The sequence below is a fragment of the Pan paniscus genome, chromosome 20 (genome assembly GCF_029289425.2).
Source record: "Pan paniscus chromosome 20, NHGRI_mPanPan1-v2.0_pri, whole genome shotgun sequence".
Taxonomy (NCBI): Eukaryota; Metazoa; Chordata; class Mammalia; order Primates; family Hominidae; genus Pan; species Pan paniscus.
Window position 1 is genome coordinate 41,499,945 of NC_073269.2, and position 27,634 is coordinate 41,527,578.

At 53.8% G+C, this 27,634-nt stretch overlaps 2 protein-coding genes across 53 annotated transcripts in view; both read right to left on the reverse strand.

The window, feature by feature from the left end:
- Positions 1-8,451, reverse strand: part of KRTDAP (keratinocyte differentiation associated protein) — a 58,269-nt gene extending 49,818 nt beyond the window's left edge. Inside the window, exons 1-6 of one of the 3 annotated variants that reach the window (XM_003816153.5) lie at positions 3,304-4,683; positions 1,742-1,780; positions 1,603-1,644; positions 1,382-1,426; positions 653-700; positions 273-407 (exon numbers count right to left, since the gene is read on the reverse strand). In XM_003816153.5, coding sequence (XP_003816201.1) covers positions 369-407; positions 653-700; positions 1,382-1,426; positions 1,603-1,644; positions 1,742-1,780; positions 3,304-3,390 — 300 coding nt within the window. In that variant the 5' untranslated portion in view covers positions 3,391-4,683 and the 3' untranslated portion in view covers positions 273-368. Of the gene's footprint in view, positions 1-272; positions 408-652; positions 701-1,381; positions 1,427-1,602; positions 1,645-1,741; positions 1,781-3,303; positions 4,684-8,340 lie in introns of those variants that run through there. The other 2 variants (XR_008955034.2, XM_063600135.1) reach the window with 2 other exon arrangements.
- Positions 8,452-10,171: 1,720 nt separating this feature from the next.
- DMKN (dermokine) lies at positions 10,172-27,475 on the reverse strand. 50 transcript variants are annotated; one of them, XM_063600137.1, is made up of 22 exons: positions 26,076-26,792; positions 25,618-25,818; positions 25,449-25,505; positions 24,791-24,841; positions 24,376-24,621; positions 23,560-23,604; positions 23,166-23,234; positions 22,893-22,943; positions 21,193-21,228; positions 20,439-20,492; positions 19,090-19,149; positions 18,903-18,950; positions 18,682-18,729; positions 15,803-15,859; positions 15,109-15,156; positions 13,499-13,546; positions 13,344-13,385; positions 12,924-12,995; positions 11,843-11,866; positions 11,685-11,732; positions 10,599-10,633; positions 10,172-10,490 (listed from the first exon to the last, which is right to left on the reverse strand). In XM_063600137.1, exons 1-20 carry the CDS (start codon positions 26,499-26,501, stop codon positions 11,685-11,687), a joined length of 1,731 nt encoding a protein of 576 aa, XP_063456207.1. In that variant the 5' UTR covers positions 26,502-26,792; the 3' UTR covers positions 10,172-10,490; positions 10,599-10,633. The 50 variants fall into 50 exon arrangements, with proteins under 50 accessions (XP_063456207.1, XP_063456206.1, XP_063456210.1 ...); XM_063600136.1 differs by lacking the exon at positions 10,599-10,633 and having other exon boundaries at positions 26,076-26,791; XM_063600140.1 differs by lacking the exons at positions 10,599-10,633; positions 23,560-23,604 and having other exon boundaries at positions 26,076-27,475.
- Positions 27,476-27,634: the final 159 nt, after the last annotated feature.

Consider the following 27,634-nt stretch of genomic DNA (forward strand, 5'->3'; position numbering starts at 1 on the left):
TCAGATACCTTTTGGTTTAGAGATTCCCTGAGCATCTTACTAAGCAAGTCATAGCTTCGTGCTCCTCAAGGATCCCAGCCAACACTAAGGAGCTAAGACACAAGGGGGTCTCTTGCCATCTTGGTGTGTCCTTTCTATTTCCTCCTGTCTCCCTACTTACTCTCCTCTTGGAAGTCAAGATTTCTACCTATCAGCCTTGGGGCTCATTCCATCTTAATTCCTTTGTAAAGCCCAGTAGGAGGACAGAGACGCAGATACAGGAGCTGTTGGATGGAAAATGTTTTATTGGAGTTCCTGAGGCAGGAAAGAGTTATGGTAGGTTGAGAATCAGCGCTCACGCTAGCCCCCTCTTCCAGTGGAGGTCATGGTCACTGGGCATCAGGAGTTGCACTCCTCAGTCCTTTCAGCTAGAGGGAGAGGGGTCGGGGTTAGATGGGGAACCCCTGGGTGCCCAGTATAGGATGGCATGGATGGAAAGGAATTTCTGCCTCGGTGTGAGTTCCCGTTCTCCTCTATATGTAGTAGCTAAGACCTCCCTTCAGTTTGGTGAGAAGGCTGATCCTCCTTTCCCTGTCCCCACTCTCTCTCCCGTATCCTCTGCTTCTTCCCTTACCCCCAAGCTCCATATCCTCCTAATGCCCACACCTCTTACCTTAGGAAAGGCATCCCAGTTGAGGAAAGGAAGTTTTCTTTTGATAGACTAAAAGAAAGAAAGAGAAATAGAGTGATGTGTTGCAGGTCAGCCGGGCATGGATGGGTAAGCATTCCCTTAATGAACTCCCACAGTAACCATAGTAACAATAATGTCATTATTTTGTCATTACTTTATCAAGAGCTAATATTTCCTGAGGCCTTAGTCTGTGTCTGCCTTGCATGGGCTGCTCTACAAGCATGATTTCAGTGGGTTTTTACAGCAACCTTTTATGGTGGGAATTGGCATCATCCCCACATCACAGAGGAAGCGGAGGCTGAGGGAGCTGAAGGCGTTCGCATGAGGCCATGTGAGAAGTCAGAGCAGAGTCAGGAGACGCGGGCCCCAGCTCTGTCGCTGACTTTGCCTTCTAAGTGCGGGTGGGCCTCAGTTTTTCCATAGAGGATGAGGGGATTCAAATAAAATCTTGACCGATTAGCCTCTTCCTCTTCTGCAATTGTCCTTGGGGCCCTGCTCCTCCACCGCCATCTTAGGAAAACACGGGTAGCCAGGACTGGCGCCGGGGGAAGCTTTCTTCCGTTGACAGCCCATGGGGCAGCATCCAGGCAGGACAGTCACTCCCTCCCAGAGATCAGGAACCAACCCATACATTTAAAGCCAAAATGTGTGGCCACTACCCTGGGATGACTGCAGACAACCGAGGAGGGCAAGGGGCGCCGGAGCACTCACCTCAAAGAGGGCGTGCCAGTTCAGGAACTCATCAGCCTTAAAAGCCTGAGGAGGAAGAGAGACAGCAGAAGCAGGTCAGCTCCAGGGGAGGCCAGAGCTTAGCCCCCAGCCCTCTGGAGAAGGTGAAGGAACCGTGGCAGCTTTGCAAGCTCTCTACCAAGGCGTTTATCCCCTCTGTGATGAGGGTATTCGTGGGGGTAGCACCAGAGAAGCGTACTCACAGATCGCAATTTGTCGATGTTCAGGAACGGGGTGTTAAAGGCCTAGGCAGAAACGCAGGGTGTTAGGAAAGTTGCTAAGAAGCAAAAAGAGAGAGAGGACAGACTCATGGCTGGAGGCCGGGGAAAACAGACGGCTTACCTCGGGTCGTGACGCATAATTCTCAATGGTGCTTTCTTCCTGGAAAAGGAGAGGGAGAAAAGGAGGCAGGCGGTCACGTGATGCCAGGGCCCTTGCCCACATCCCTGTCTGCCAGCTCTGCCTTCATCCACAGCCCAGTCCCCGAAAGAACGCAACCCGTTCCCCACCATGGTCTCCGTTCCAGTCGCGCACATGGTTGGCGGATGTGCAGGGTGAGGAGGGGGAATTGGAGAACGGTACATGTAAGCAGTGTCACCATGGGCAGCAGGCAGAAAGCCTGGAGCCGAGCATTCCTCTCCGGAAAAGCTAGCTAGTGCTGTCCTGCAGTTGACTTAAGTCTAAGAGGTGGGGTGTTCTGGAGACACCCACGCTCAGTCCGTATAGCTGGATGGGAAAGATTTGCCTGCAGGTGGGAGCCCAGCTGCTGAGGTGACCCGCCTGCCTCTCACTGATCGAGGTTGCTTTGCTTTGTGGATTTATTGCCACCACTGTTGGAGGTTCCATTATCCCCCTCCATGGGGACCCCACCCCAGGCCTCATCACGATGTGTCCCATCGTGTCCTCCCCATGACAGAGCCCAACACGGAGCCCGCAGGCTGGATCCAGATGCTTAGATCTCATAAAAATTTGGCTCATTTTTTTTTTTTTTGGTTTGAATTAGACATTTTGAATTAGTAAGAATTCATAAATTCATCCAGATTTCTAGTTTCCCCTGAAAAATTTAAAACTCTAGGCACATCTTCCCACTCCATGGCGTCAGGTGGGGTGAAAGCTGCCCTTTCAGACTGGGAAGGTTGGCCCCATTTCACCTCAGGCCCTGACAGCCCCCCAGCTCAGTGACACCACTGGCTTGGTCCTTAGCAGCTGAGCCTGTGCCCCTGTCTTAGACTTTTAAATCCGGAGTAGGCATCAGGATTCCTCTCTGGCTGAGGACTGGATGGTAAAGATTCTCACTGTGGCCTATGCTCCAGATACAGCAGGGAGCCACCCGTCACCTGGGCACCACTCCCAGGGGCACAAATGAAGCAAAGAGGAGCTAAGCAGGGGTGTCTCCAGAACACCCCAGCCCCACTCCTCTTTGAGTTAAGTCAGCTGCAGGCAGAACTAGCTAGTTTTTTGCTTTGCTCCACCCTCTCCGCCTGCTGCCCATGTGGATGCAGGCCTGGGTTTGGAGCTGCTCTGCCTCACATTGCCGTTCTCCAGTTCCCCCTCTTCCCCTGCACGTCCCCAGGCATGTGTGCAGCTGGAACGGAATGGGTGAACACTCTGAGAGCCCATGGTGGAGATCGTCTGAACCCAGACCACCCACTCAGTCCCAAGGTTCAGTACACGAGCCTCCCCAACACACTTCACCATCTCTTCCAGAAAGAGGAGCATCTCTGTCCCAAATGTCTCCCCAGGGATGCTCTGTTCCCTCCTCCCTTCCTCAGAGCCCCAGTTTCTTCAGCCCCCATCAGAATCCAAAACTAAGAGCCACTTATCCAGGAATGGACAGGAGGTAGAGAGATGGAGGGGTAGGTGGGAAACATGTATAAGAATAAAAATGCAGGTGACGTGCTCACCTCAGGACCACCCAGGGTGGCTCCCTGGGCAGAGTGGAGCACCAGGAGGGAGAAGAGCACCACGGCAGGAAGGACCGGGATCTTCATGGCGTCAAGTTTGGGGTGCTCTGAGGCGGGGCCTCAGTGCTTGCTCTTTATATTGCCAAGGAGGCAGATGAGCACAGAAATGGGGTCCCCACCCCACTGACTCACCCCCAGATCCTGTCGCCCACCCCCGGGGCTCTGGGAGGGGGAGGCATGGACTGTTCCTCATTTGCCTCGGATTTCTCAATTCGCATTCTGCCCCAGGCACGTGGAAGGTAACACTGCAATGGGTCTCTTCATGCAGATGGGGCTGGGACAGAGACAGGTTGGACCTGTCCCTCCAAGGGATTGGCAGTGGTACCCAAGCAACCTCTCCTTTTGTCTTTGTCTCTTTTCGTTATATCCCTCATTCCTCTCTTAGAATTCAGGCTTTTTTTTTTCTTTTTTTTTTTTTGACAGGCTCTCACTCGTTGCCCAGACTGGAGTGCAGTGGTGTGATCACAGCTCACTGCAGCCTTGACCTCCCAGGCTCAAGCAATCCTCCCACCTCAGTCTCCCTAGCAGCTGGGACTAGAGGCACGCATCACCTCACCTAGCTAACTTTTTTATTTTCTTGTAGAGATGTTGCAGCTTTTTTTTTTTTTTTTTTTTCTTGTAGAGATGAAGATGTCTCGCCATGTTGCCCAAGCTGGCCTCAAACTCCTGGACTCAAGTGGTCTGCCTGCCTTGACCTCCCAAAGTGCTGGGATTATAGGTGTGAGCCTGCGCTCCATGCTCATTCAGGCCTTTTCTTCCACCCTACCAAAATCTATGTAAACTCTTTAGCTTGGCATTGAAGGTGGTCCATGCTCTGAACTCAACCCACCTTTATAACTTCTTCCTTTACTAGCTTTGTACATACCTCACATTCTGGCCAAATTAGACCCCTTACCAACTATATCCTTCTTTTTCCCTCTTCAAAGCATCCGGCCATGCTGTTCCTTATTCCTAACATGGCCTTCTCTCATCTCCAGTTCTCAGAACCCAACACTCATCTTGGATGAAGCTTCCCAGATTTTTCCTGCAATGCCCAGTCCTTCTCTCCACACCTTTCCTTTCACAGAATTCCCATATTCATTCGTTTGTATGTCTCTGGCATTGTATCTAAGTAAGTCATGTTCTCGCCTTGTTTCCCTTTTAGAACATCAAGTTCCTTGAGGTCAGGAGCTGTATCTTGATCAGCTTTACATCCCCCTAGAACCATGGCTCACACAGAACCCAGGTGGAGTCAGCATTGGTCAGATACGATATGTTAGACTTAGTATTCAAGCATCATTCTGCCACAGTGTACATTTTCCTTTCATGGGGCTAAACCCTTCCATTTTCCAACTGCCCATCTTTTACTCTTGGGTCTTCAGAGAAATGACTGTCTTGAGCTAAGATGGCAAGGAACAGGGAAACAAAAAACAGCTCTTAGGGTGCCCAGTTGGAGATGGGATCCAGGTACCCTGAACTTGGAGTGCCCATTCCATGTCATTGCCCTAACCCACCCTGCCCCACCCCCAGTTTGGAAGCTGGATCACCTCACTGTGACACAATGTCCTAGTCAAGCAGCCTTCTCCACAGTGAGGTTCAGGTGGCCAAACCGGCTCCTGCTGTAACAGGGAGGGGCTGGGACATGGACCGGCGCTGTCAGGGCAAAGCAAGACCTTATCAACACAACCTGATGCAATGCACGGTGGCGGTGGCCCTGGGTGGGAGGGCTGGACGGCATCCATGAACAACCTTTATGAACCCCAGAAGCTGGGCACCTCAGCTCCATCCTCACGCTGCCCCCACACCCCAGTCCCAGACATCCTCTTCAGCCTCCTCTGATTTTATAATGGCAGCTTCCCCTTTGCAGAGCTACCTGAGGGAACACTGCTTAGAGAACACTCCCTTAGCCCAGATGGCCACACAGTAGTGGATGTCACAGAGTTGGTGCTCCTGGAGGGGACGAGTTAGAGAATGACTGAGGTGGGTGGAGCACCTCCCAAAAGGTTTTCTGGAGGACACAAGTTCTGTGTAATGAATCCTTGCTAATTAATGAACAGTGACTGAAAAAGCTCATTAGCCACCATTCCATCTGCATAGGGTCGACTCCAGGGAGTGAAGAATCAGACAAAAGAGAACTGATGTTGTATAACCAGCTACGATTTGACAGGTGGGTGAGGGGACCCAGTGCCAGTTTTGGCCTGGGTGATCTAGAGCATCGGTCAATCCAATGCTGTCTTCTGTTTGGCTCTAGAGTCTAATCTGTGATTTTCCTTTGACAATAAATTGCCCTCCCTATGTTTTTCTCTCCACCTGTTGGTATTGATAACAATGTTAGCTGAGTTACTGAGGCTTACTATATGGCAGACCTTGTACTAAGAGCTCCAAATACGTGATCTCATTGAAATGTCCCAGTGATTCTGACACAGGTGGGTACTATAATTACTCACATTCTATAGGCGGGGGAACCACAGCATATAGAGGTTAAATAACTCACCCCAGGTCACACAGCCAGAATGTGACAGGACCAGCATTAGAACGCTGGGCTTCCAGAGCCTGAACCTATATTGCTCCTCTCTATGCTGGACAGGCTATGTTACAGCACATGTAACACCCTGTGTGAATTAGACCCATGTCCTGAGAGTGGGGGGCAGACTGCATCGAACCCCCACAGGTCCCCTTTACAGTGTCCATTGTGGTGCATAGCCCGCACCATCAGAGGTGGCAGCCCCAAGCATAGGTGCATTCATTTAAATGAATCAAACTGCACACTCTTGACAAAATGAAAACGAAGAACTAAGGTTAGTGGCATCAGCCCCCGAATGAACCTGTGATTGCCTCAGTTTCCAGATGCCTCCAGTAGTATAATCATCTTGCCACACCAAGTATGTGTTTACAGATAGGCTTCCGTTTCTGGATCTAGTGTTCAACATTCTGTTTAAAAATAGGTACTTTTTGTATCATGCCTGTAAACACAGGCCAACTACTTTGTGTGCTCAACCAAAGAAATTCTGTTCCTATGCTGGAAAAAAAGCTGTCTGTGTTGGACTCATGATTTGTTTCCACTTGGCATCTTCCTGGCACCTTCTGAGGGTTGTTTTTTGGGGTTTTGTTTGTTTGCTGTTTTTTGTTTTTGAGACAGAGTCTTGCTCTGTTGCCCAGGCTAGAGTGCAGTGGTATGATCTCGGCTCACTGCAACCTCCACCTCCCAGGAGGAGTGATTCTCCTGTCTCAGTCTCCCGAGTAGCTGGGATGACAGGCGTGCGCCACCACACCCAGCTAATTTTTGTATTTTTAGCAGAGACGGGGTTTCACCATGTTGGCCAGGATCGTCTCAAATTCCTGACCTCAAGTGATCCTCCCGCCTCGGCCTCCCAAAGTGCTGGGATCACAGGAGTGAGCCATGGCGCCCAGCTAGTTCCATCTTGACGTGATTTTTGCTGTAAGCGCCAGCTTTAGAAGCCAGTGTCTCTCTCCAAACTCCTCCCTTTTCCTCCATCTACGCTGCCTGAGTAGTTTGTGTTCCCTGAGTTGGGTTGGGCAGATGGGGAAAGAGAGGGGCAGCGGGTTCTCCCTGGGAGAGGGTCCCAGCAGTTCAGGTGATGGGCGGCAGGAAAATCTGCCCGATATGCAGCTCAGCTTTGGGTGAATCACGGAGGGTTAATGGAGTCAGGCAGCCGCAGAGACTGGCTCTGCAACATCACATCTCCAGGTCGGCTTGACTTCCTAGCTCCCTCACTGAGAATACCAGTAAGCCTCTGTTTTCCCACAGGCCTGCCCCCACCCCACCCCAAATCTGCCAGAACTTGAGTGTGGGTAGGAGGCGAGGCCCAGCCTGGATTGCCCCATTGTGAGACACACCTAGGGCCTGGCAGCCAGCCTCCTGGGTCTAGGGAGGGAGTGGGGATTCCAAGAGATAGACACTGGGTTTTTGGGGCCTTGGCGAACACTAGGTGGGAAGCCAGGAATCCTGGGAGAGAGAGGCGACTGGGATGTGGAGTATTAGGGGGCAGAACTCAGGGCATCCCTGTCCCATCCCTTCCTCCCTCCGTCGGTGTTGTCACAACCAAGAAAGCAGCCTCATCCACCAGCAGGTGTGGTTTCTTCCTTTGCCGCCCACCCTATGTGCCCGGTGCTTAAACCTCTCCCAGGAAGTCTTCCTGGATTGGTCCCACTTAATTCCAATCCCTCTCTCCATTGGCTAATTTGTAAATATTTATTTGGCTCTTGGTACTGGGGGCTGTAGATGGACAAAAGACCTGCCCTACAGATCCCATGTCCTAGCGAAGGAGACATCATAATGTAACAAAAAATAGATACGCAAACAAGATGACTTCAGAGAAGGACAGGTGCTGCGAAGAAAACGGGGCCATATGATGCTGACAGGGTTTCCTTGGTCGATGGCCTGAGGGCCGAGTGCGGTGGCTCGCACCTGTAGTCCCAGCACTTTAGGAGGCTGAGGCAGGAGGATCACTCAAGCCCAGGAGTTCCAGACCAGCCTGGGCAACATGGCAAGACCCCGTCTCTATTAAAATACAAATTTTAAAAGGTGGCCCAGGGAGGGACACTTGAAATTAGTCCTAAAAGCAGATGAAGCTCTGGCTTTCTGAAGACCTTGGTAACAGCCGCCCATGTCCCCTGATGGCCTGTGCCAGTAGGCCCAGAGGGACGTTAGAGAGGGAGGCCAGGCCCATCGCATAGAGCCGTAGTGAGGAATGGGGATTTTATTCCAGGGCTAATGAGAAGCTGGTGGTAGGTTCCGAGCAGGGGCTCCTTCTTGGGCGTTGTGGAAGAACGGGATCTAAAGAATAAGATGGAAGTTGGGGATTCAGGAGGTCACTGGAGGAGCCCTGAAGGGAGAAAGGGGTACCCACCCTTCACTGGAGGGCCCCTCATGCCAGGGGACCTTAGCCTGCCTCGGGTGTCACTCTAAGCTTTCAAGAGCCGCTTTCAGCTCTTTGGGCCAAGAACATCTCACGAGCCAAGAACCGTGTTGCTCACCTCCGCGTCTCCCCCAGTGCCTCAGTGACTGGGCTGAGGAGACTTCAGCTCCCCACGGGTTTCCACCCCCACCCACGCTCCGGGAAGCTCTCTGTGCAGCGAGGACGGAGCGTCCTCCCTGGGAGGGCCCCGCGCTCTCCCCCCTGTGGCCTCTATGAGGTACTGCAAGGCCCTCCTATGGCGTTGAATTCCGGAGGACAAGTGCAAACCAGCATCAGGATTTCAGGACACAGGAGAGAAGGGAGGCCGAGCAGAGAAGCGGCCCTCCCAGGCAGGCCGATTGGGTCAGCTTGGTCTCCTCAAGTCAGTTTTGGGCCGGGTTTCTTTCACGTATACATGCACTGTTTGAGGCCCTGTGCCTGTCCTGTGGGTGGAGAGTGACCTAGGCAGATGGGGGCCATGCCCTCAGGGAACTCAAACCTGGAGGGAGTCACTTAGGCTGGCAGGGCGCCTCCTGTCCACCTTTTACTTCTTGTCCCCTGCAGGGATGCCAGGGGGACAAAGGGGTGGGGGATCCTTAATCTGGGCATGTTGGACCAGCTTGGTGGGACTTAGGGGCTCCTACTGCAGACCCCCCAGCCCAGTCCCAAGGGCTCTTCAGCGTGGGATAAGCCTGGCTCAGCCTGCGCCGCAGCCTCTCCTGTTTCATTGGTACAGTGATGGGGTGGAAGTGTTCTGCCTCCCTCCCTCTGTATCCTGGAAACACAGGGCAGTCAGTGCCTGTGATAAGGCCCTGGGTTAGATCCAGTGCCCCCAACTTCCTAAGCGCGTCTCCCCAACCACGCCCCCATCCCCACGGCAGCCTGTCCATGTGGAGAAGCACAGTCTCTATCAGCACCTCGCTCCTGTTTCCTGCCCTCTCCCTGACCTTCTGGGACTGACCTCCCGTTTTGAACAACCTCTTTCCCCCTGCTCCTGACTTGAATATTTCCATTGTCGCTTTTTCAGGCCAACAAAACACCTGTGGCTGCTTCAAGTGCAAAAAGAACAGTATTCAGGCCGGGCGCAGTGGCTCACGCCTGTAATCCCAGCACTTTGGGAGGGCGAGGCGGGCGGATCACGAGGTCAGGAGATGGAGATCATCCTGGCTAACACGGTGAAACCCGTCTCTACTAAAAAATACAAAAAATTAGCCGGGCGTGGTGGCGGGCGCCTGTAGTCCCAGCTACTCGGGAGGCTGAGGCAGGAGAATGATGTGAACCTGGGAGGCGGAGCTTGCAGTGAGCGGAGATCGCGCCACTGCTCTCCAGCCTGGGTGACAGAGCTGAGACTCCGTCTCAAGAAAAAAAAAGAAGAAGAACAGTATTCAAGCCGGGCATGGTGGCTTACGCCTGTAATCCCAGCAACTTTGGGAGGCCGAGGCGGGTAGATCACCTGAGGTCAGGAGTTCGAGAACACCCTGGCCAACATGGTGAAACCCCATTTGTACTAAAGATACAAAAATTAGCCAGGTGTGGTGGTGCATGCGTGTAATCCTAGCTATTCAGGAGGCTGAAGCAGGAGAATTGCATGAACCCAGGAGGCGGAGGTTGCAGTGAGCCGAGATCGTGCCACTGCACTCTAGCCTGGGCCACAGAGTGAGATTCAGTCTCTAAAAAAAAGAATGGTATTCAGATAGAGGTTGGGCAATGATTATTTTTTTACAGATGAGGAAACTGAGGCACAATGCAGGCTTCTTGTCAGAAATAAAACCCAGGTCTCATCTCTCTCAGCCTCTGTGCTTTATACCAGTTTCAGGCAGAAGGCAGATTAGCTGCCCCTGAATCACTCTTCCATCCTCCCTGAGCCAGGCCATCAACATAGCATTAAAGAATAAAATTTGAGAAAGTCGTAGGGAAACAAGATTCATGTTTTATTTCCACAGAGAAACTCAAAAGTAGGAAGCTCCTCCTTCCTGGAGAACTGTCACAGTGACTTCAGGTCACCAAAGGGAGGAGGTACAGAAAGATGCTGGTGTATCTGACGAGGCTGGTGGCCACTGAAGCACCACAGTGCAGTGGGAAGAAACAAGGAGAGACAAGCTGGGTCCCCAGCCTAGGAAACAGAGGTGTGGCAGCCGGGCCAGGGCTGGCACAGGCTGGGGGCCAAGGGGAGGAGCTCCCTGACGACCAGTGCTTTTCGGGGCCTCGGTGGTGGTTGCAAGAAATTGCCTAGAAGAAAGAAAATCAAATGGTAGCACGTGGCCACTCCTAAACCTGCGGAAACGGGGCATCTTTTCACCCAGTGTCTGGGCACCCACCATTCTTTTGCTGTCCTACCTGTTCGCCTGTGGTGCCCCTCACTTTTGCTCCGCCTAAAACAGAGTTTGTGGTTCTGCCGAGCTAAGCTATCACCTCTCGCCCATGCAGCCTCGCTGCGTCCCACCTCTGAACCCTTCCACCAGGAGGCTCTTTCCTCCACAGTTCCCCTGTAACATCTCTATCCCGGTCCCTGTGCTCCATCTAGAACACCATCTTCTCAGAGCTGTGCCTATGTGGTCCCACCTTAAGGTGCTTTCCGAGGGTCCTAGGTCATTTTCTTTCTTCTTTCTCTCTTGCTTGCTTTCTTTCCCTCTTTCTCTCTCTCTCTTTCTCTCTTTCTTTCCAGACAGGGCCTCCCTCTGTGGCCCAGACTGGAGTGCAATGGTGTGATCATAGCTCACTGCAGTTTTGAACTCCTGGGCTCAAGTGATCTTCCTGCCTCTGCCTTCCAAGTAGCTAGAACTACAGGCATGTGTCACCATGCCTGGCTAATGTTTTTCATTTGTTTGTTTGTTTGTTTTGAGACAAGGTCTCACTGTGATTGCCCAGGCTGGAGTGCAGCGGTGCAATCGCAATTCACAGCAGCCTCAACCTCCCAAGCTCAGGTGATTCTCTCACCTCAGCCTCCAGAGTAGCTGGGTTTACAATCATGCACCACCTCACCTGGCTAATTTTTTGTATTTTTAGTAGACGGGGTTTTGCCATGTTTCCCAGGCTGGAATGGTTTGTTTTGTTTTGGTTTGGTTTGTTTTGTTTTGGTTTGGTTTGTTTTGTTCTTTTAGAGATGGGGTCTTGCTATATTGCCCAGTCTGGTCTCAAACTCCCAGACTCAAGTGATCCTCCCACCCCAGCCTCCCAAAGCACAGAGAGTACAGGCATGAGCCACTGCACCCAGCCCTAGATCACTTTATTATGGGTCTTTCTCCACACCCCACCATGAGGTCCCCTCTTCCTTAACACCTTTAGAGCACGCACCCAGAGCATACCTGACTTCATGTCGCTGCCCACTGAGATCTGAGGATATACCAAGATCCTGGCCCTGCCCCGGGTGACTGTGCCTCCACTCCCAGGATGTGGCCTGGGTCGGCTCACTCTGACACTCACCTACCAAAACTTCACCCACTGCAGCAGGCCAGGTTGCACCCGGGAAGCCTGCCGGAAAAAGAGAAAGTCTGAGTGGCCACCACAGGGTCCCTTCCATACCCTCTGGCCTCAGGCCCCTTCTCTCTCCAGCCAGATGAAGATCAGGCCCCCATACTCACCGAGGAAGAAGGTGAGACTCCCCCCTGCAAAAAGATCAAAGGAAAGTGATGTGGGGCTCATGGCCTCCCTGTACTCTGCCATGGCCTCTGCGCTCATGAAGGGCCCAGCAGCAAGGGCAGGCTCACACCAGGGCTATCACCAAGGTTTTCCAGTCTGACTGTGGACATTCAGGCTGTGGAGTTGGTTTCACAGCACATTTATCATCCTGAGTGCACTTGATCCAAGATGATATTGAACATGGTTCCTGGGCACGTACTGACCAAGGGGGTCAAAAGAGGATAGGCCTCGCTTTGGCCTGCCAGGTAGGGAGACATTGACCACAGACAACCCGGCAGAGTGGAAGCCACAGATAACTCAGCAGAGTGGAAGCCACAGGCAGTAGAAGCTGCATGTCCCTCCTCTCACCGGCCTGTAGTTTCTCGTCTCTCAGTGGAAGGTCCTCTCCCCAAGGGCGGGGACTTTATTGTCATGAGAGATGGAAATACACAGCCTGCTGTTGCTTTGTCAGCCAAATTTGTACTTAGCATATTCATTTACTGATGTTATGAGATTGCCTTCTTTGCAACGGGATGAAACCAAATTCTCACGTATTTTTTCTTTTCATTTCCTTTGTGGAATAAAGCATTCATTTCACCGCCAACCAGGCATCCCCAGGCCAGCCTCCCCTAAGTGCTAGTCTGCTTTCCTCGCCCTCCATTCCATCTTCCCCCGAAAAAAAGGTCCACAGAGAGGGAACCTGTGAGGAAGAGCTGCTTGCGTGTTTTGCAGGTGTCATGATTTTTTAAAGCCTATATTCTTCTTGGAGAGGGTGTTGGTTCTCAGTTTTCTCTGTTGCTGCTGCTCCTTTTTAACCTTTTCTGACTGGGTGGGTGTGAGGCGCATTGAACCCTCCTGCCCTCCACTTCCAAACTGTCTCAGGGAACCCGAGTCTCCCTTGCAAAGGGGTGGGGAGGCCTGGACTCAAAGATAGTGGGATCCGGCCTCAGGCAACCAACCCAGAGGACCCCGGCAGTGAAAGCCTCTCTCCCCATCCCTCATGCAGAGCCCCCAGCGGGAAGACAGGGCGGTTGCCGGTCTCACCTTTGCAGGGGTCTTGACTGAGTACTGCCCACCATAGGCAGTGGGATACGCATGCTGGTTGTAATTGTAGTTCTGTGGAAGAAGTGGGCATGGCGGTTAGAACAGACGGACGAAGGCCATTTTGCTCTGGAATAAACATCCCACCTTCCTGCCTGGACCAGACCTTTCCTAAAACACCTGCCTTCTCCCCTCCTTGTGTCACATGTTTTCTTTTATACAATCTCCTTCAGCCAGCCAGGGCCCCCACCCTCACCTGCCTTTACTGTCCTAGCCCAAATGGCCACCGCCTCCTCCTCCTACTCCTCCTCCTGCCCTCAAGACCTCTCCCAACTCTTCAAGTGTTACTTGGGAGGTGAGGGTAGGAGACCAAGAAAAGAAGTGCCAGGACGTAACCCAGCAGGTCCATGGTAGATGTCTCACCTTGGAAGTTACAGCTGCCACCTCCTGCCATCCTGCACCCGGCTGAGAAAGCCATTGAATGGAGGAGTGAAAGAGAATTTCAGATTGCCCAGACCCGGGAGCAAGGCCAAGGGGGACCAAGGACCCTGCAGGGTAACCTGAGGACAGAGACTCACCTGATCGGCTCTGCCTGCACGTTTCTGCAGTGATGACGCGTCCGCACCCTGAAAGGAAGAAGGGGCCACAGTTCGTGCCTCCGCAGTCGTACGGGCATTGCCAGGCTTTCAGAGCTCCAGTTTCTCCCTCACCCCACCCCTTTCCACGTGCTACCTATAGAGAAGGCAGTGAGCCTGGAGGAGCTGATGGCCCAGATAGATAGAAGACAGATATCCACACTCAGCATTGGGAGCCAGGGAGAGAACCAGGTTTGGCAACACCTTCCCCACCCATGCCGTGGGAGAGTTGGCAGCCCCAGCCTAAGACTGAGCTAGAACAAGTGAGCTGCAGCCATGCAGGCTCCTCCGGGGCAGACGCAGGCACCGCAGCCCAGCCCGCCTTCTGCCTGCACCAAGTCCTGCTCCTACGCCCTTAGGCCCTTAGTCCCTGCACACCGACGCCATGCCCCACCGGGTGCTTGAAGGAGGGGTTGTTATCTGCAGAAGCTGCGTGCTTAGGTTAGCTCTGGACCACAGGAAGCAAAAGAAGAGAAATACAAGAAAACAGATAAAGCAACTTAAGACACTGCAGATGCACCGGACAACCCCCGCCCCCCCCAGCCCCAGCGCAGGAGGAGAAACTCTAAGCGTTGAAAAGAGGTTCAGTTCCTGCCATCACGGCTTCTCCACTTGGACCGTCCGCCCTGCCACAGACACACACAGAGTGACAGTGAAGTCCTGACTCCAGCATTAATTCTACCTTATCCATACCTGACCTTGAACCTAAACCCCACTGCAAGCCCTAACCCTGAGGTCACAAACTGCTTGACCATGGGCCTCCAGATATTTTTTGCTTGGTCTACTTAAAAATTAAATTAGTTACAATTAGAGATCAGCATCCTGGTTCTTCGTGAAACATCAGACAACACGCCACCCTGTTCACACACGCATGCATGACCGCACTTAGCTGGAGCGCCTCGACCTCCCCCTTTGCAGGGCCCCACCTGTCCGGCCTCATATACTTGGCACACGTAGACACGGGAGCAGGCAGCCCTTGTCTCAGTGCCCACGGGTCCTGTTTCTCAAAGGCTACTGGCCATGCAGAATTGGAGTGTGGTCTTTGGCACCGCCCAGAGGTTCTCCCCAACCTCCCTGACCCAGGTCTTCAGACCCTCAGCAGCTGCCTCCACTAGACAGGGACCTGACCCCTGCACACCGCCCTCCCGTTCCACCTCAGCTGTCCTCCCCATGCCCCAGCCTAGGCCCCTTCTTCCCCTGAACACGGTCTCCCCGCACCTGCGCACCCTGCGGTACCCACCCAGCCGTGGCTCCCCTGGGTCCAGGCCAGGCCCAGCAGGAGCAGGAGCAGAGCAGAGGCAGTGGCCGGCTTCATGTTCATGTGCCTGTGGAGGCCCCAGCCCTCGGCCTCGGCTTTTATGCTAGGGAGGTCCTCCCACCCTGCTCCTCAGTGACTCATGGCTTCTCCCTCTCACCCCGCCCCCACTCGGGATTGCACAAAGCCTGGGAAAGTGGGAAGGGAGGGGAAGAAACTGGGACAGACACCTGGGTCAGTGGCTCGCCCAGGGCCCCGAACCCTGTGTCCCAGAGCTGAGAAGTCCTGCCCCCCTTACCTCAATAATTGCTTTCCAGTTGAGGAAAGGAGTGTTCTGTTTGAAATCCTGCAGGGAGAAGGAGGGCAGAGTGGGCCGGGGAGGCAGAACCCACGGGGTGGTCTATGCAGCAAATTGGGGGGGTTTCCAGATCTCGGGTAGGAAGGAGCTTTTGGGTGTGGTTTGGGGTTGGAGGAAGGTAAGCACGTGGGAGATTGAGGGTGTCAGCACTTGAGATAGTATTGGTGATAAGATTTGGGTGATAAGATTTGGATGAGCTGTCTCAAAAATGAAGAGGGGGAGTTGGCTGGGCGCGGTGGCTCACGCCTGTAATCCCAGCATTTTGGGAGGCCGAGGCAGGTGGATCATGAGGTCAAGAGATTGAGACTATCCTGGCTAACATGGTATAAACCCCGTCTCTACTAAAAATACAAAAAAAAATTAGCCGGGCACGGTGGCAGGCGCCTGTAGTCCCAGCTACTCGGGAGGCTGAGGCAGGAGAATGGAGTGAACCTGGGAGGCAGGAGTTTGCAGTCAGCCGAGATAGCGCCACTGTACTTCAGCCTGGGTGATAGAGCGAGACTCTGTCTCAAAAAAAAAAGGGGGGGAGTTTTGAAACAGGTGGTTGGAGCAGAGGGTGGCTGCCTTGAGGGAGGCTTGGGGAGAGTCAGGAGGGCCAGGCCCCCAGTTCTTCAAACAGCAAGAATTCTCCTACCTCCCAGAGTCGGCTGAAGTAGAGGAGGGCTCGGGTGCTGGGGGGCGGGACCTGGTTCTGTGGATGAAAGGCGGGGAGCAGGTTAGCAGAGAGCCTGGGCCCACTCACCCACCCCTCCTCCTGCTACTGCCCTATCTCAGCCTTCAGAATGTCATTGTGACTAAGGTTGGGGATGGGAGGAGCTGAGAGTCTTTAGGGACACCAGGAAACCATTTTGGGAAACACAGGGAGAGAGAGAGGTACTAACCAACTCTCCCTGTCCCAGAGCATACAATGTTTTCTATCCCAAGTTCCCCAGCCTCCAGCAGAACCTAATTCTAGCAAAACCTCAAGACTAGGACCTGCCTCAGAGTGTCCCCTTTCCACCTGCCGGGCCTCCTCCAGCCCGTTTCCCGAAGCTGTGGGGCTGCAGCCACCCCTTCCACACCACCCTGGACAACAGCAGAGACGTAAGAAAGGAGCAGAGGCCAGGAGTGTGGGGAAGCTAAGGTTTATTTCAAGGGCAAGGGCTGAGATTAGTGATGAGAGGGTGGTGTTTTAAGGAGGGAGTGTGGGGGCTCCCATCCAATCTGGTGGCTCCTTGTCTGGAGGTCACGGGATGCGAGAGCTTCTCTGGTCCTGGGCAAAGAAACAGGTTTTTTTTTTTTTTTTTTTTTGAGATGGAGTCTCGCTCTGTCGCCCAGGCTGGAGTGCAGTGGCACGATATCAGCTCACCGCAACCTCCACCTCCCAGGTTCAAGCGATTCTCCTGCCTCAGCCTCCCAAGTAGCTGGGACTACAGGCGCACACCACCACGCCTGGCTAATTTTTGTATTTTTAGTAGAGATGGGGTTTCACCACACTGGCCAGGCTGGTTTCAGACTCCTGACCTCAAGTGATCTGCCAGCCTTGGCCTCCCAAAGTGCTAGGATTACAGGCGTGAGCCACCGCGCCTGGCCAGAAATAGGTTCTAAGAGAGAGCTTGAGAAATAGGAATTCCAGGGCATCGTGAGCCAGCACAAGGGTATAAGAGACCCCTGCTCCAGAAACCTACAGGGACCTTTTTGCCCACCACTGCTATCCAAACAAACCCAGATATCCTGGCTTGGGCTTAAGAACCCCCTGCATCGTCAGGAACATTACACTGCGTTCCCCTCTGCTCCCTCCTCACTCTGGCTGAAGTCCTCAGCTCCCTCACCCCACTGTGAAGAATGGGGCTCCATTCTCTCCCCTGCCCACCTCTGCCCTGCCCTGCTTTCTAGGAGATCTGCCCCTTGAGGAGCTGGCCCAGATGGATCCTGCCTCACTGCGATCACTCCCTCGACTGCCGCCCTAGATGGGCAAAACTGGCAGGGTGTCTGTCCTGGCTCTCTGGGAAGTGTCTGTATGTGCCCCGGCTCTCCCATCAGACCCTAAGTTCCCTGTGACCCAGGAAAGAGTCTTGCTCCTACCAGAAACTGTTCTCTGTGAAACAGAGAGGCCAGATGCAGTGACTCACGCCTGTAATCCCAACATTTTGGGAAGCCAAGGTGGGCAGATCACTGGAGGTCAGGAGTTCGAGACCAGCCTGGCCAACATAGTGAAAGCCCATCTCTACTAAAAATACAAACATTACCCGGGCGTGGTGGCGGGCACCTGTAAACCCAGCTAGTGGAGCGGCTGAGGCAGGAGAATCATTTTGAACCCAGGAGGCAGAGGCTGCATTGAGCTGAGATCGAACCACTACACTCCAACCTGGGTGACAGAGCGAGACTCTGTCTCACCAAAAAAAAAAAAAAAAAGAAAGAAAAAGAAAGAAAAAGAAAAAAGAAAAGAAACAGAGAACATGAATCCACTGTAGCTGGGTGGGAACATCTGTACTCTCCTGTCTCCTCAATCTCCTTCCTAAAAGGTCAGACTTAGATTTTCCTGAGCCCAGTCTTCTCTCTTTTACATTAAAGGCCAGAAACTCCACTGCTCACAGGGGCCAGTCAGGTGGCTAAAATGACTGTGACAGGTAGGGACAGTCTGGCCACTAGGGAGTGACCCCCCCACCCATTCCCAACACCCCCCACCTGGGCCAAGCAGCAGCTGTTTCTCAGCTCTAGCCTAACCCCACCCCATGGAAATGGAACCCAGTGTTACCAAAGTTTTTGAAAGAAACCAGAAATCCAAATCATTATGTGAAGTCTCCCCATGTTTAAACTTTGACAATTAATTCATACTCTTAAAAAAAAAAAAAATAGAGTGTCTCAAAAACCCATCCTCCAATCACCAATCGCAGCTTCTGCCGGGGGTGTGTCTGCATGGGTTGTCCACCTGTCCTTCCTCCCCTCCCTTCCAGTCCAGCCCCCTCTACTCTAGAGGTGCCTGTGCTACTCAGGTATCCAAGCAGCCTGGCCAGGGGTTCCCCTGCAAGAGGGAAGGGTAGGCAGGGAGGAAGGAGGGAGGGGTTCTGCGCCCCAGCTGTGTTTTTGTTTGTGCGGGAGAGACTAATGCCTGTCACCCCTGAGGCTCTCGGCCAGTGCTGGTTCCTTTCTCTGGGTGCCCTTCCTCTTGGGACCTCTTAGCTCCACCTCACTCCTCATTCCATGTGCCCTCTAGGAGTCAATCTACTCTCCCCTTAACCTTCCCCATCTCAAAGGGGAAAGTGAGGTTCAGGACCTGCTCGGGTCTATATGTTGAAACAGCAAAGAAGCCCGTCCCCTCTGCTCAACCTCAATCTCAGCTGCTCCAGATTCTCCCCCTCTTTTCAGGTCTCCTCTGTCCTCCCTCCTCCACCCCCAGTGTGTTTAGTTTTTGTTTTTAGCACCGGCCTAAATGCTTCCTCAGTGGCCAGCATCACTGTTTCCCCAGCTCACAGAGCGGAGGTTTAGCTTTCTTCCCTATAGCCCTCTCCGACGAAGATGTCCAGCCCTTACCTTGTTTATGGCATCCCAGTTGATGAAACCCAGCTTGGATTTAAAATTCTATGGAGGAAACAAAAAGAAGAATGGCCAAATTGAGTCATAAGGTAATTGGCCGAGAGAGGTCAAGGGCCACTGCTGACTGTTGGTTTAGAAAGAGGACCCCAGACTGTGGGGCCAAGGGCAGGGGTTGGTTTTCCAAATGCGAGTGAACAGAGCCATCTCACAGAACTCACCTTCCAGAAAGTGTCAAAGTTAAACATCCCAGGAGACGTCTCAGAGTTCTATGAAACCAAGGAGATATGGGATGAGAGAAGAACCCACTTTGTGAGCCCGAGTCGGGAGATCTGAGTGGCAGGAGGGGAGGCGAGGATTGCGTGACACCGTGGTCCCAGCCCACGGTGGAGTGTTGCCTCCACTCACCACAGTATTGACTCCACCAACAGCGTCACCTCCTCCACTGCCCCAGCTCGACCCTTGCCCCTGGGTGGGGAAAAGGGGGACCGATGTCCAAGGCTTATGCTTCCTATCATGCCTGCCACCTGTCAACCTGCCCCGGATTGCTTCATCCCCACCTCGGTCCAGGCTTCCTGTCCTCCTCTCTATAAAGCTGCCTTCTCTTCCTTACACAGCACCAAAAATTCACCTGGGAAAGCCTTCTTAGAATGGCTTGCTCCCATGGAACCCCACCCAGTCCCCTGAATCTCAATATTCAGACTCTTGCCTCCATCCTGGTCTGTCCCCAAAACACCTCAAGTAAATGAGATTAGCTAACGTGTAGTCCCACGGCACGCCAAGCACCATGCCTTATGTAGCATCTGTCTCCAGAGTCTGGACTCCACAACACTTTGGTCTGGTGGTGACATGGAAAGCTGTACAGTAACTGAAGGCTGCGTGAGTCAGGCTTCACTGTCCTCATTTTACTGGAGGAAGCTCAGGCTCGGAGAGGTTAGCTGACTTGCCTGAAGATACACAGATGACATGATAGAGCTGGTGGTGTTTTTAATATATATCTTAAATTTTTTTGAGGCTGGGCATGGTGGGTCACGCCTGTAATCCCAGCACTTTGAGAGGCCGAGGCGGGTGGATCACCTGAGGTCAGGAGTTCGAAAACAGCCTGGCCAACATAGTGAAACCCCATCTCTACTAAAAATACAAAATTAGTCAGGCATGGTGGCACATGCCTGTAATCCCAGCTACTTGGGAGGCTGAGGCATGTAATCCTAGCTACCTAGGATTACATTACAGGATCACATTACAGGTGTGAGCCACTGCACATGGCCTATTATTTTCTTTTTAAAAAGTAGAGACAGGGTCTTCCTATGTTGCTCAGGCTGGTCTCAAACTTCTGGACTCAAATGATCCCCACACCTCAGCCTCCCAAAGTGCTGGGATTACAGTCATGCTGGTGCCTGGCCAGAGCTGGCTTTCGAAACCTCATCTTCTACCTCAAAGCTCAGTGACTTTCTCCTTCTCAACACTGCCTCCCTAAGTATGGAAATCCCCTTGACCATTCTTCTGTTACTTTTATCTGTTTTTTCCCCTTACGAAAGTAACATGGCTCCGATCCAAATCAAAAGGAAGGAAGGAATGAATGAACCAAAGATGGAGATGGGGATCCCAGACCCCTGTTTTGGTCTCTTGATGGTCACTGGACACAGATTCAGAGCAGCTTGCAAGAAGAAACTGATATTTTTGTTTCTCTTCCCAGGATCTTAGCATGCTTCACCATCCCTTCTCCTAAAGCCAACCCTGTCTGCCCCTAGGCTCACCCGATAATTGTCTCCAGAGCCTCCAAGGAGGCGATTGCCCTCTTTGCTTGTTTCCTAGGGAGAGAGAAAAAGGAGAGGAGTTGATGGGGAGGCAGGCGGGCAGGGGGACGAGAGGGCAGGGAAGTAGGGTGTCGGTGAGGGATTCCTGAATCGGGGGACTGAGACATGAGCATGACAGAGGACTTCCCAGAGGCCTGAGAAAGAGGTCCTTCTCTGAGGGAAGTTCCATCTGCCCTGAGATCTCGTTTCAAGCTCCTGTGGGTCGGGTGGCTGCTCACTTACGATGTGCATAGATAACATCGCCATCTCTGTTTATGTTCATTTCTGCAAGCCGCCCAAAATCCATCAGGGAGGGCTTTGCCAGCAAAGCATCCGAATTCTCTCCTGGCTTTGGAGCTGGAGTGATCCAGGCTGTTACACTAAATTGACTCAAACTGAAGGACCCTGTCTGGGCTGATTGGCATTAGTAAAAAAAGGGGATGCTAGCTGGAGAGCCAGTGGGGGCTGAGGCGGCATAGAGTAGACTGGCTGGTCCCCTCTTAAGGGAGAGGTGGGCTCCTCTGGAGTCCTGCTTTATCTGCTGTGAAACATGGCGAATTCCCAGACCCATCAGTACTTCCTCGTTCCCAGAGCTCTCAGGTAGACCTGGCAGGGATGTGGGACCACCTGTCTGCCAGTATTGCTCCTGGAGAACAGACCTCAACCCCACTTACTACCGGCACAGTCTCTGACCCCACATCTACCATCCTCTTACCCTCATGTTGCTGGAAACTCCCTGTCCTCTGAAGCCCTGCAGGGTGAGACAAAGAAACACAGACCCCTGCTGAAGATCCTGAGGCCACCCCCGAAAATTAATGTATTGATTTAATATGATTAAGAATCCTAATGGCACTCTCTTTTGGAACTGGTCCGAACACTGACATTTTTTTAGGAGGATGAAAGTCTAAGAATAGGTAAGAAAACACTGGAAAAGATAAATGGTAAGTGAAGATAAGAGGTAGATTGTAACATAACTCTAAAGCTACCATAAATAAAGCAGTCCTGTCCGACAGAATTCCCAGAAACTCCCCAAAATACTAAGGTATTTACAAGAGGCATTTTAAATCAGTGGTTGAAGTGATTGAATACATGGGACTGGGAATATCAGTGAAGTATTTTGGGGGAAAATTTTAGTTCTAGCTCATCAATTTCCTCCTCTCTGTTTTTAACCAGTTTTCCCCTCATAAAGGAGGACACAGCTCAGATACAAAGCACAGGGTAAGTCTGGTTAGATGGAGGGGTGGGACTAGACAGCATATAGGAAAACAAAGTCCAGATGCATCCCAGTTAAATTGAAAAAGTGAAATTGCAGGAGTATGCATAGTGCTAGAAGAAAATTACCTTAAAGCGGTACACCAAGAGCAAAAACCATAGAGGAAAAGATGGCTGCTTTTTGACTACTTATATACTTAAAACTGCGGTATATTAAAAAACAAGAAAAGTCCGGGTGCAGTAGCTCATGCCTGTAATCCCAGCACTTTGAGAGGCAGAGGCGGACAGATCACCTGAGATCAGGAGTTTGAGACCAGCCTGGCCAACATGGTGAAACCCCGTCTCTACTAAAAATACAAAAAAAAAATAGCCAGAGGTGGTGGCTGGCGTCTGTAATCCCAGCTACTCGGGAGGCTGAGGTAAGAGAATCGCTTGAACCCAGGAGGTGGAGTTTCCAGTGAGCTCAGATCGCACCACTGCCCTCCAGCCTGGGTAACAGAGCGGGACTCCATCTCAAAAAGGAAAAAAACACAAACTAGAAAGAGGGTTACAAATGGGAAGAAATTTTTTTTAAAAAACCAGTTTGTTCCCATAAAAGGTTAGTATCCCTCATAGATTATCCAAAAAGAGATGTCTCTACTCAGCCCCAGCACCTCCGGTCTGGCCTTGCCCCTGGCCACGTGGGTCCTTTCCCACCAACGCCTCACCCAGGAGCTTGTTAGCAACGCGGCTAACCGGCTCAGCCCGACCCAGCCCTGTTAGAGCAACCTGCACTTTCACAAGATCTCCGTGACACTAACTCTCAGCACCACAGGTGCTGACATAAAGCCCACATTTCCAGCAAAACTGGGGGGAATGTTTTTCCGAAGCACTCTGAATCCCCCAGAGTTCACCACAGTCTGTTCCCCGGCTGGATAGAGGACACTTAAGACAATTGTGCTTCTAAAAGGACCGGTTTACATGGAATTTCTCCCAGCCCCATCTGTGGTATAAGGTGAGGTATATCACAGCAAGATTTGCAATTAATTAGTACTTTGGAAATCGTTAGCATTTTTAGGAGTGCATTTGGTTTCTTCTGCCGAAATAGTCAGTTCCCTGCAGACAAGGCAGGAGGGGGTTGAGCAGAGTTGAGTTAGGAGGAGCGGGCACAGTCCTGGGCAGGAACTGCAGTCCCCAGGAGACTTAAGAGACTTTGGCTCTCACCTGAATCCCAGATTCCCCGCTCCCGCGGGCTTCATTCCCTGGCTTTTCACACTGCCGAGGAGAGAAAGGGGAGACTTTCCCTCAGTCCCCTCCCAGACCAGTCCCAGCCCCAAAATGGCAGCATTTTAACCCTGGGGCGAGCCGCTTCCGCTCCACCTCCGCGGCCATCCAGCCCCATCTCCGCGGAGCCTTGGCTCCCCGATCCTGCGAGTGAAACCAGCTGCTCTTCTTTTCCTTCCCGCGGTTGGTGGGAGATTCACGCCAGCCACTCACCCCGGGTTTATGTCCATTTCCTCCGCCGCTCCCACCGTGGTTGCCGGAGGAGGAGCCGGTGCTGGATCCCTGCAGGGGAAAGCAAGATTTCAAACGCTGTCCTAAAGGACCTAAAGGGGACCCAGTCGTTCCCAGCGGTGTTACAGATTTGTTGGAACCCCAATCAGATTCCAGTCCTCTTTCCAACCTCCAGACCTTCCCCCTCTTTAGCCTGTTGGTCGCTGCAGGAAGTTATTCCGAGCATGGAGAAGGCCAGGTGTGGCCGAGGGTATTTGGAGAACCTGAGCTGCTGCCCACCGCAGGCCGGGGGTGGGAACCCCTGGAGCCCGGCCGCGCAGTAGCCGCGATCCTGCCACCAGAGGGCAGCAAGTGGAAGGGACCCTAGAGCCCTCACCTGGGAGCGGCCGTAGCTGCCTTGGTCACCATTCCCAGAACTGCCCTAGATGGGGGAGAGGAGGATCATACGGGGAGCGGCGCATGAGAGCAGCTCAGGTTATTCGGCTTATTGTGTCCACGCACCTCCTCCTGTCTGACACTTTTCCCGACCCCCGAGGAAGCCAGATGTGGCTCCCTCTCCAGCTCGACTCCAAGACACGGGATGGGAGAGGCCGTCAGCCAAGGGGTTGGACAGGCCATTGACCAGGAGGCTGGAGAGACTGCCGGCTCTGGAGTCAGTGAGGCCCGGGGCCCTGGGGTGGCAGCTGCGGGGTCACAGCGCCCCTTCCTGCCCTCACACCCATCGTGCAGGGGCCCCATGTGTGAATGTCGTCTGCACCCGTCGCTCTGTCAGCGTCCGTAGGTCTCCCGGATCACAGTCCTGCCCCCATTCTCCTGGGAGCTTCCCAGACAAGTGTCATATTCTCCCATGTCCCCCTCTTTCTCCGCCACCCAACGGTCTCCTGAGACTTGCCAAGTGGACTTGACTGCAAGAGCTTAGACAGGCGGGATAACGTCCCCACCATCACAGAGTGGAAAATAGGGATACAGAGTCAGAAGCTGTGGGGTGGCTCTGGCAGAAACGATAGTGCACGCATCAGGGGCACAGCATGGGTGGGGAACAGGAGGCTGAGGGAGCCTCAGGGTGACGACTATCAGCGAGGCTGCCTATCCTGGGGCAGCGGCAGCTTTCAGAGAAACTTGGAGCCCTCTCCCGGCAGGGACCACTAGGGCCTCACCCCATCTCAGCCTTCCACAGAGGTGCCAAACTCACCCAGGAGGACTCACTGCCGCTGTCACCTCTGCTGCCACCATTGTTGCTGCTGCTGCCACCACTGTTGCCACTGCTGCCACCACTGCTGCTGCCACTGCTGTTGCCACCGCTGTTGCCGCCACCGCTGTTGCCACTGCTGCCACCACTGCTGCTGCCACCACTGCTGCTGCCATTGTTGTTGTCACCATTGCTGCCACTGCCACTGCTGCCACTGCCACTGCTGCCTGACTGTGAGCCGCTGCCTCCCTGAGGGGCAGGAAGGGAGCAGGGCTGGGATTAAAGACAGAGCACCAAGACGGGCCCCTCCTCCCTCCCTCTCCACCCAGGCCATATTCCATGATGCCCAGTCTAAGGGGAGCAGAACTTCTCCAATTCCTCCTGGTGCACAACTCCTGGGTTGCCCCTCTCCACTCACCCCAGAGTTGCTGGAGCCTCCGCCTGAGCCAGATGGTGGGGGGTTAGTGCACTGTCGAGGGAAAGGGATGGTGAGTTTGGGGACGGTGAGTTTGGAGACTTTGGCCTCGGCCATGGACACAGGCCAGGCCTCTCCCATTCTTTAGGGCTTGGCTTCCTTTCTCCTAATGTGTTTCTCCCACCTCCCCTTCCCATTTGCCTCCTCCCCAGGCCCAGGCCCGTCTCTTCCTTTTTTTTTTTTTTTTTTTTTTTTTGAGACAGGGTCTCACTCTGTTGCTCAGGCTGGAGTGCAGTGATGCGATCTCGGCTCACTGCAACCTCCATCTCCCAGGTTCAAGTGATTCTCCTGCCTCCGCCTCCCAAGTGGCTGCGATTACAGGCGCATGCCACCATGACCGGCTGATTTTTGTATTTTTAGTGAAGACAGAGTTTCACCATGTTGACCAGGCTGGTCTTGAACTCCTGACCTCAGGTGATCCACGTGCCTTGGCCTCCCAAAGTGCTGGGATTACAGGCGTGAGCCACCTCGCCCAGCCCCATCTCTTCCTCTCACCCCAATCCCTCCACTCCCCCATCTTGCTTTCCTCTTTGTCTTTCCCCAGCTCTCCGTAGCCTGCACCCAGTGGCTTCTTCATTTGTTCCCAGCCCCTTCCTCTTACCCCTTCATTCTGGTTGCTGGCTCTCACTGCACCGTAGCCAGGCTGGGCCACAGCTCCCTGCAGAGAGGGTGAGACTGAGAGTAGGATCCAGAGGGACCAGGGAGGCACGCGGAGCATGTGAGCTTGGAGGGAGGGAGGTGGCAGGTAGCAGGTCTGGGGGTGACTTTACCTGAGTGTTGGTCCCAAAGTTTGGTGGCCCTCCATTGCCTCCTTGACCCCAGGGAGCTCCCTGAGGGTTGATTCCAAAGCTGCCTGCTGAGTTTCCGGGGTATCCGTGGACCCACGGAGTCCCCAGACCTCCAGGATTGCCCTGGCCCTGGCCTCCAAGGCCACCTTGAGAGCCAAAGATGCCATGGCCTCCAGAAGTTTCCTGCAAGAACAACATACCTGCACTTAGTGGGACCATCTCTGACCCTGGTAGAGAAGAGCCAGGGCAAATCATAGAGAGACCGGGAGAGAGACAGGCAGAGGGACTCCAGGGTGGCATAGGATGGGGGCGGAACATAGAAGGAAGCTGCCCCAGAACTGCAAGTAAGAGATCCATCCATCCTTTCAACCATTTCCCAAGAATCTCAGCCCAGCAGCCCACAGCCTCCCATTTCCACACGCAGCCCCACAGCCACTCACCCAAGCACCACTGTGGTCAGGCACCCCCTGCCAGGAGCTGCGGACAGCATCTGCTCTGTGTCGAATGACGTCTTCCGCCTGTCTGCCAATCTCATGCCCAGTGTTTCCCAGAGCATGGGCTGCTTCCCCGACCCTGTTGCCCAAAGCATCTGCTGCGCCAAAGCCTGGAACCTGCCTGACTCCAGTGCCAACTGCTTCTCTGGTCCCTTGGCCAAGGGCCTCACTGACTTTAGAGCCGGCTGCCCCTCCGGCCTCTTTGCCAATGGCCTTTCCCACCCCTTGGCTCAGGGCGTCTCCCATGCCATGTCCGATGGCCTCCCCAATATTTGTCCCAGTGCTTTCCCCTCCGCTCTGCAGGGGGCCAGCCTCCCCACTGCCCAGGCAGAGGGCCAGCAGGAGGCAGGCCAGGGACCCCTGGAACTTCATCTCTGCCCAGCCCCCTCTCTCTCCAGAGTGTCTTCCTCCCACCAGGGTCTCCTCCTTGCTGCCCTTGCTCTGCGTCTGTGTGCCCTCCTCTTTCCTCCTCCTTCGGACTCCCTGTCCTCCCTCCCTCTGGGTCTGCAGCCTTCTCTCTCCTGTCCTCAACTGCCCGGGCTTCTCAGAGTCCACCTCCCTGTCACTACTCCTTATACTCTAGGTTGGGAGAAGGTGACAGGGCTGGGCAACCTGAGGTCCCTCCCCGCAGTGACTCAGGGCCCAGCCACCGATAGGGTAATCAGCTGTTATTGTGAGTCTGAGAGTCTCTGTCGAAACAGAGAGTGAGCTGCATCAGGGAGGGAGGGAGGGATAAACGGATGAGGTGATGCAAAAGTGCTCCCATTTCCCAACCCCAGGCATTCGGGGCACTGGGTGGGGGCAGGGGCATCCAAGGAGACAGGTTGTCGTTGGCTCCTGGAGGCGGTGGGGTGGGGGCAGACTTAGAAGAGAGGAGTTACTGGCAGAACCCCACCAAGGGAGTAAGGACAGGGAAGCCCCAGGGGACAGGACCCACCCAGGCTCAGCCAGCCTGGCTCAGGGGCTCCAGAGTGACAGGCACTGCCCGTCCTCGGCCTTTCTCAGTTTCAGCACCTTAGCCTCTCCTCTCCCTCTCCCCTCCCGCATTGCCACCTACAGGTGACTGCCCTCTTGTTCCTCCACCCCTTCCAGCCTGCAGAGAGAGACTGGCAGTCGCGGGGCTGCGTGTCAGCTTCTGAGGTTCTGGGGAGAGCCCCCGGGGGAACCCTCGGTGTTGGGGAAGGAGGTGGCTGTAGCCCTTTGAGTGGTCAGCAGGGTGTCTCAGCGTTCAGGCTGCTCCCGGCTGAGAAAGCTGGGCGCGGAGCAGGGCAGCCGGGCACGCCAGCCACCCCCGGGGAACGAGTGGGAGGGAAGGCCAAGGGAGGGAGCCGCTGACCCAGGCGCCCATCCTGTTTACGCAGCCCTAGAGGGGCACGTGTGAGTATAAGCGCCTATGAGGGGCGGGACTGGGCCAGCTCACCCCACCCATCCCCCAGGCCAGGGGCCAGGGCAGCAATGGCAAGCGAGAAGAGGGTAGCGCAAGGTCAGGAGCCATCCGTGAGCAC

What these genes read in the sequence shown, in the direction of transcription:
- DMKN (XM_063600137.1), bottom strand. Translation starts at nt 26,501, where the DNA reads ATGAAGTTCCAGGGGTCCCTGGCCTGCCTCCTGCTGGCCCTCTGCCTG. An exon ending in GCTCTGGAGACAATTATCGG is followed by an intron (nt 19,150 to 20,438) that starts GTGAGCCTAGGG and finishes TTCCCCACCCAG; the next exon opens with GGGCAAGGGTCGAGCTGGGG. An exon ending in ACTTTGACACTTTCTGGAAG is followed by an intron (nt 18,730 to 18,902) that starts GTGAGTTCTGTG and finishes TTTCCTCCATAG; the next exon opens with AATTTTAAATCCAAGCTGGG.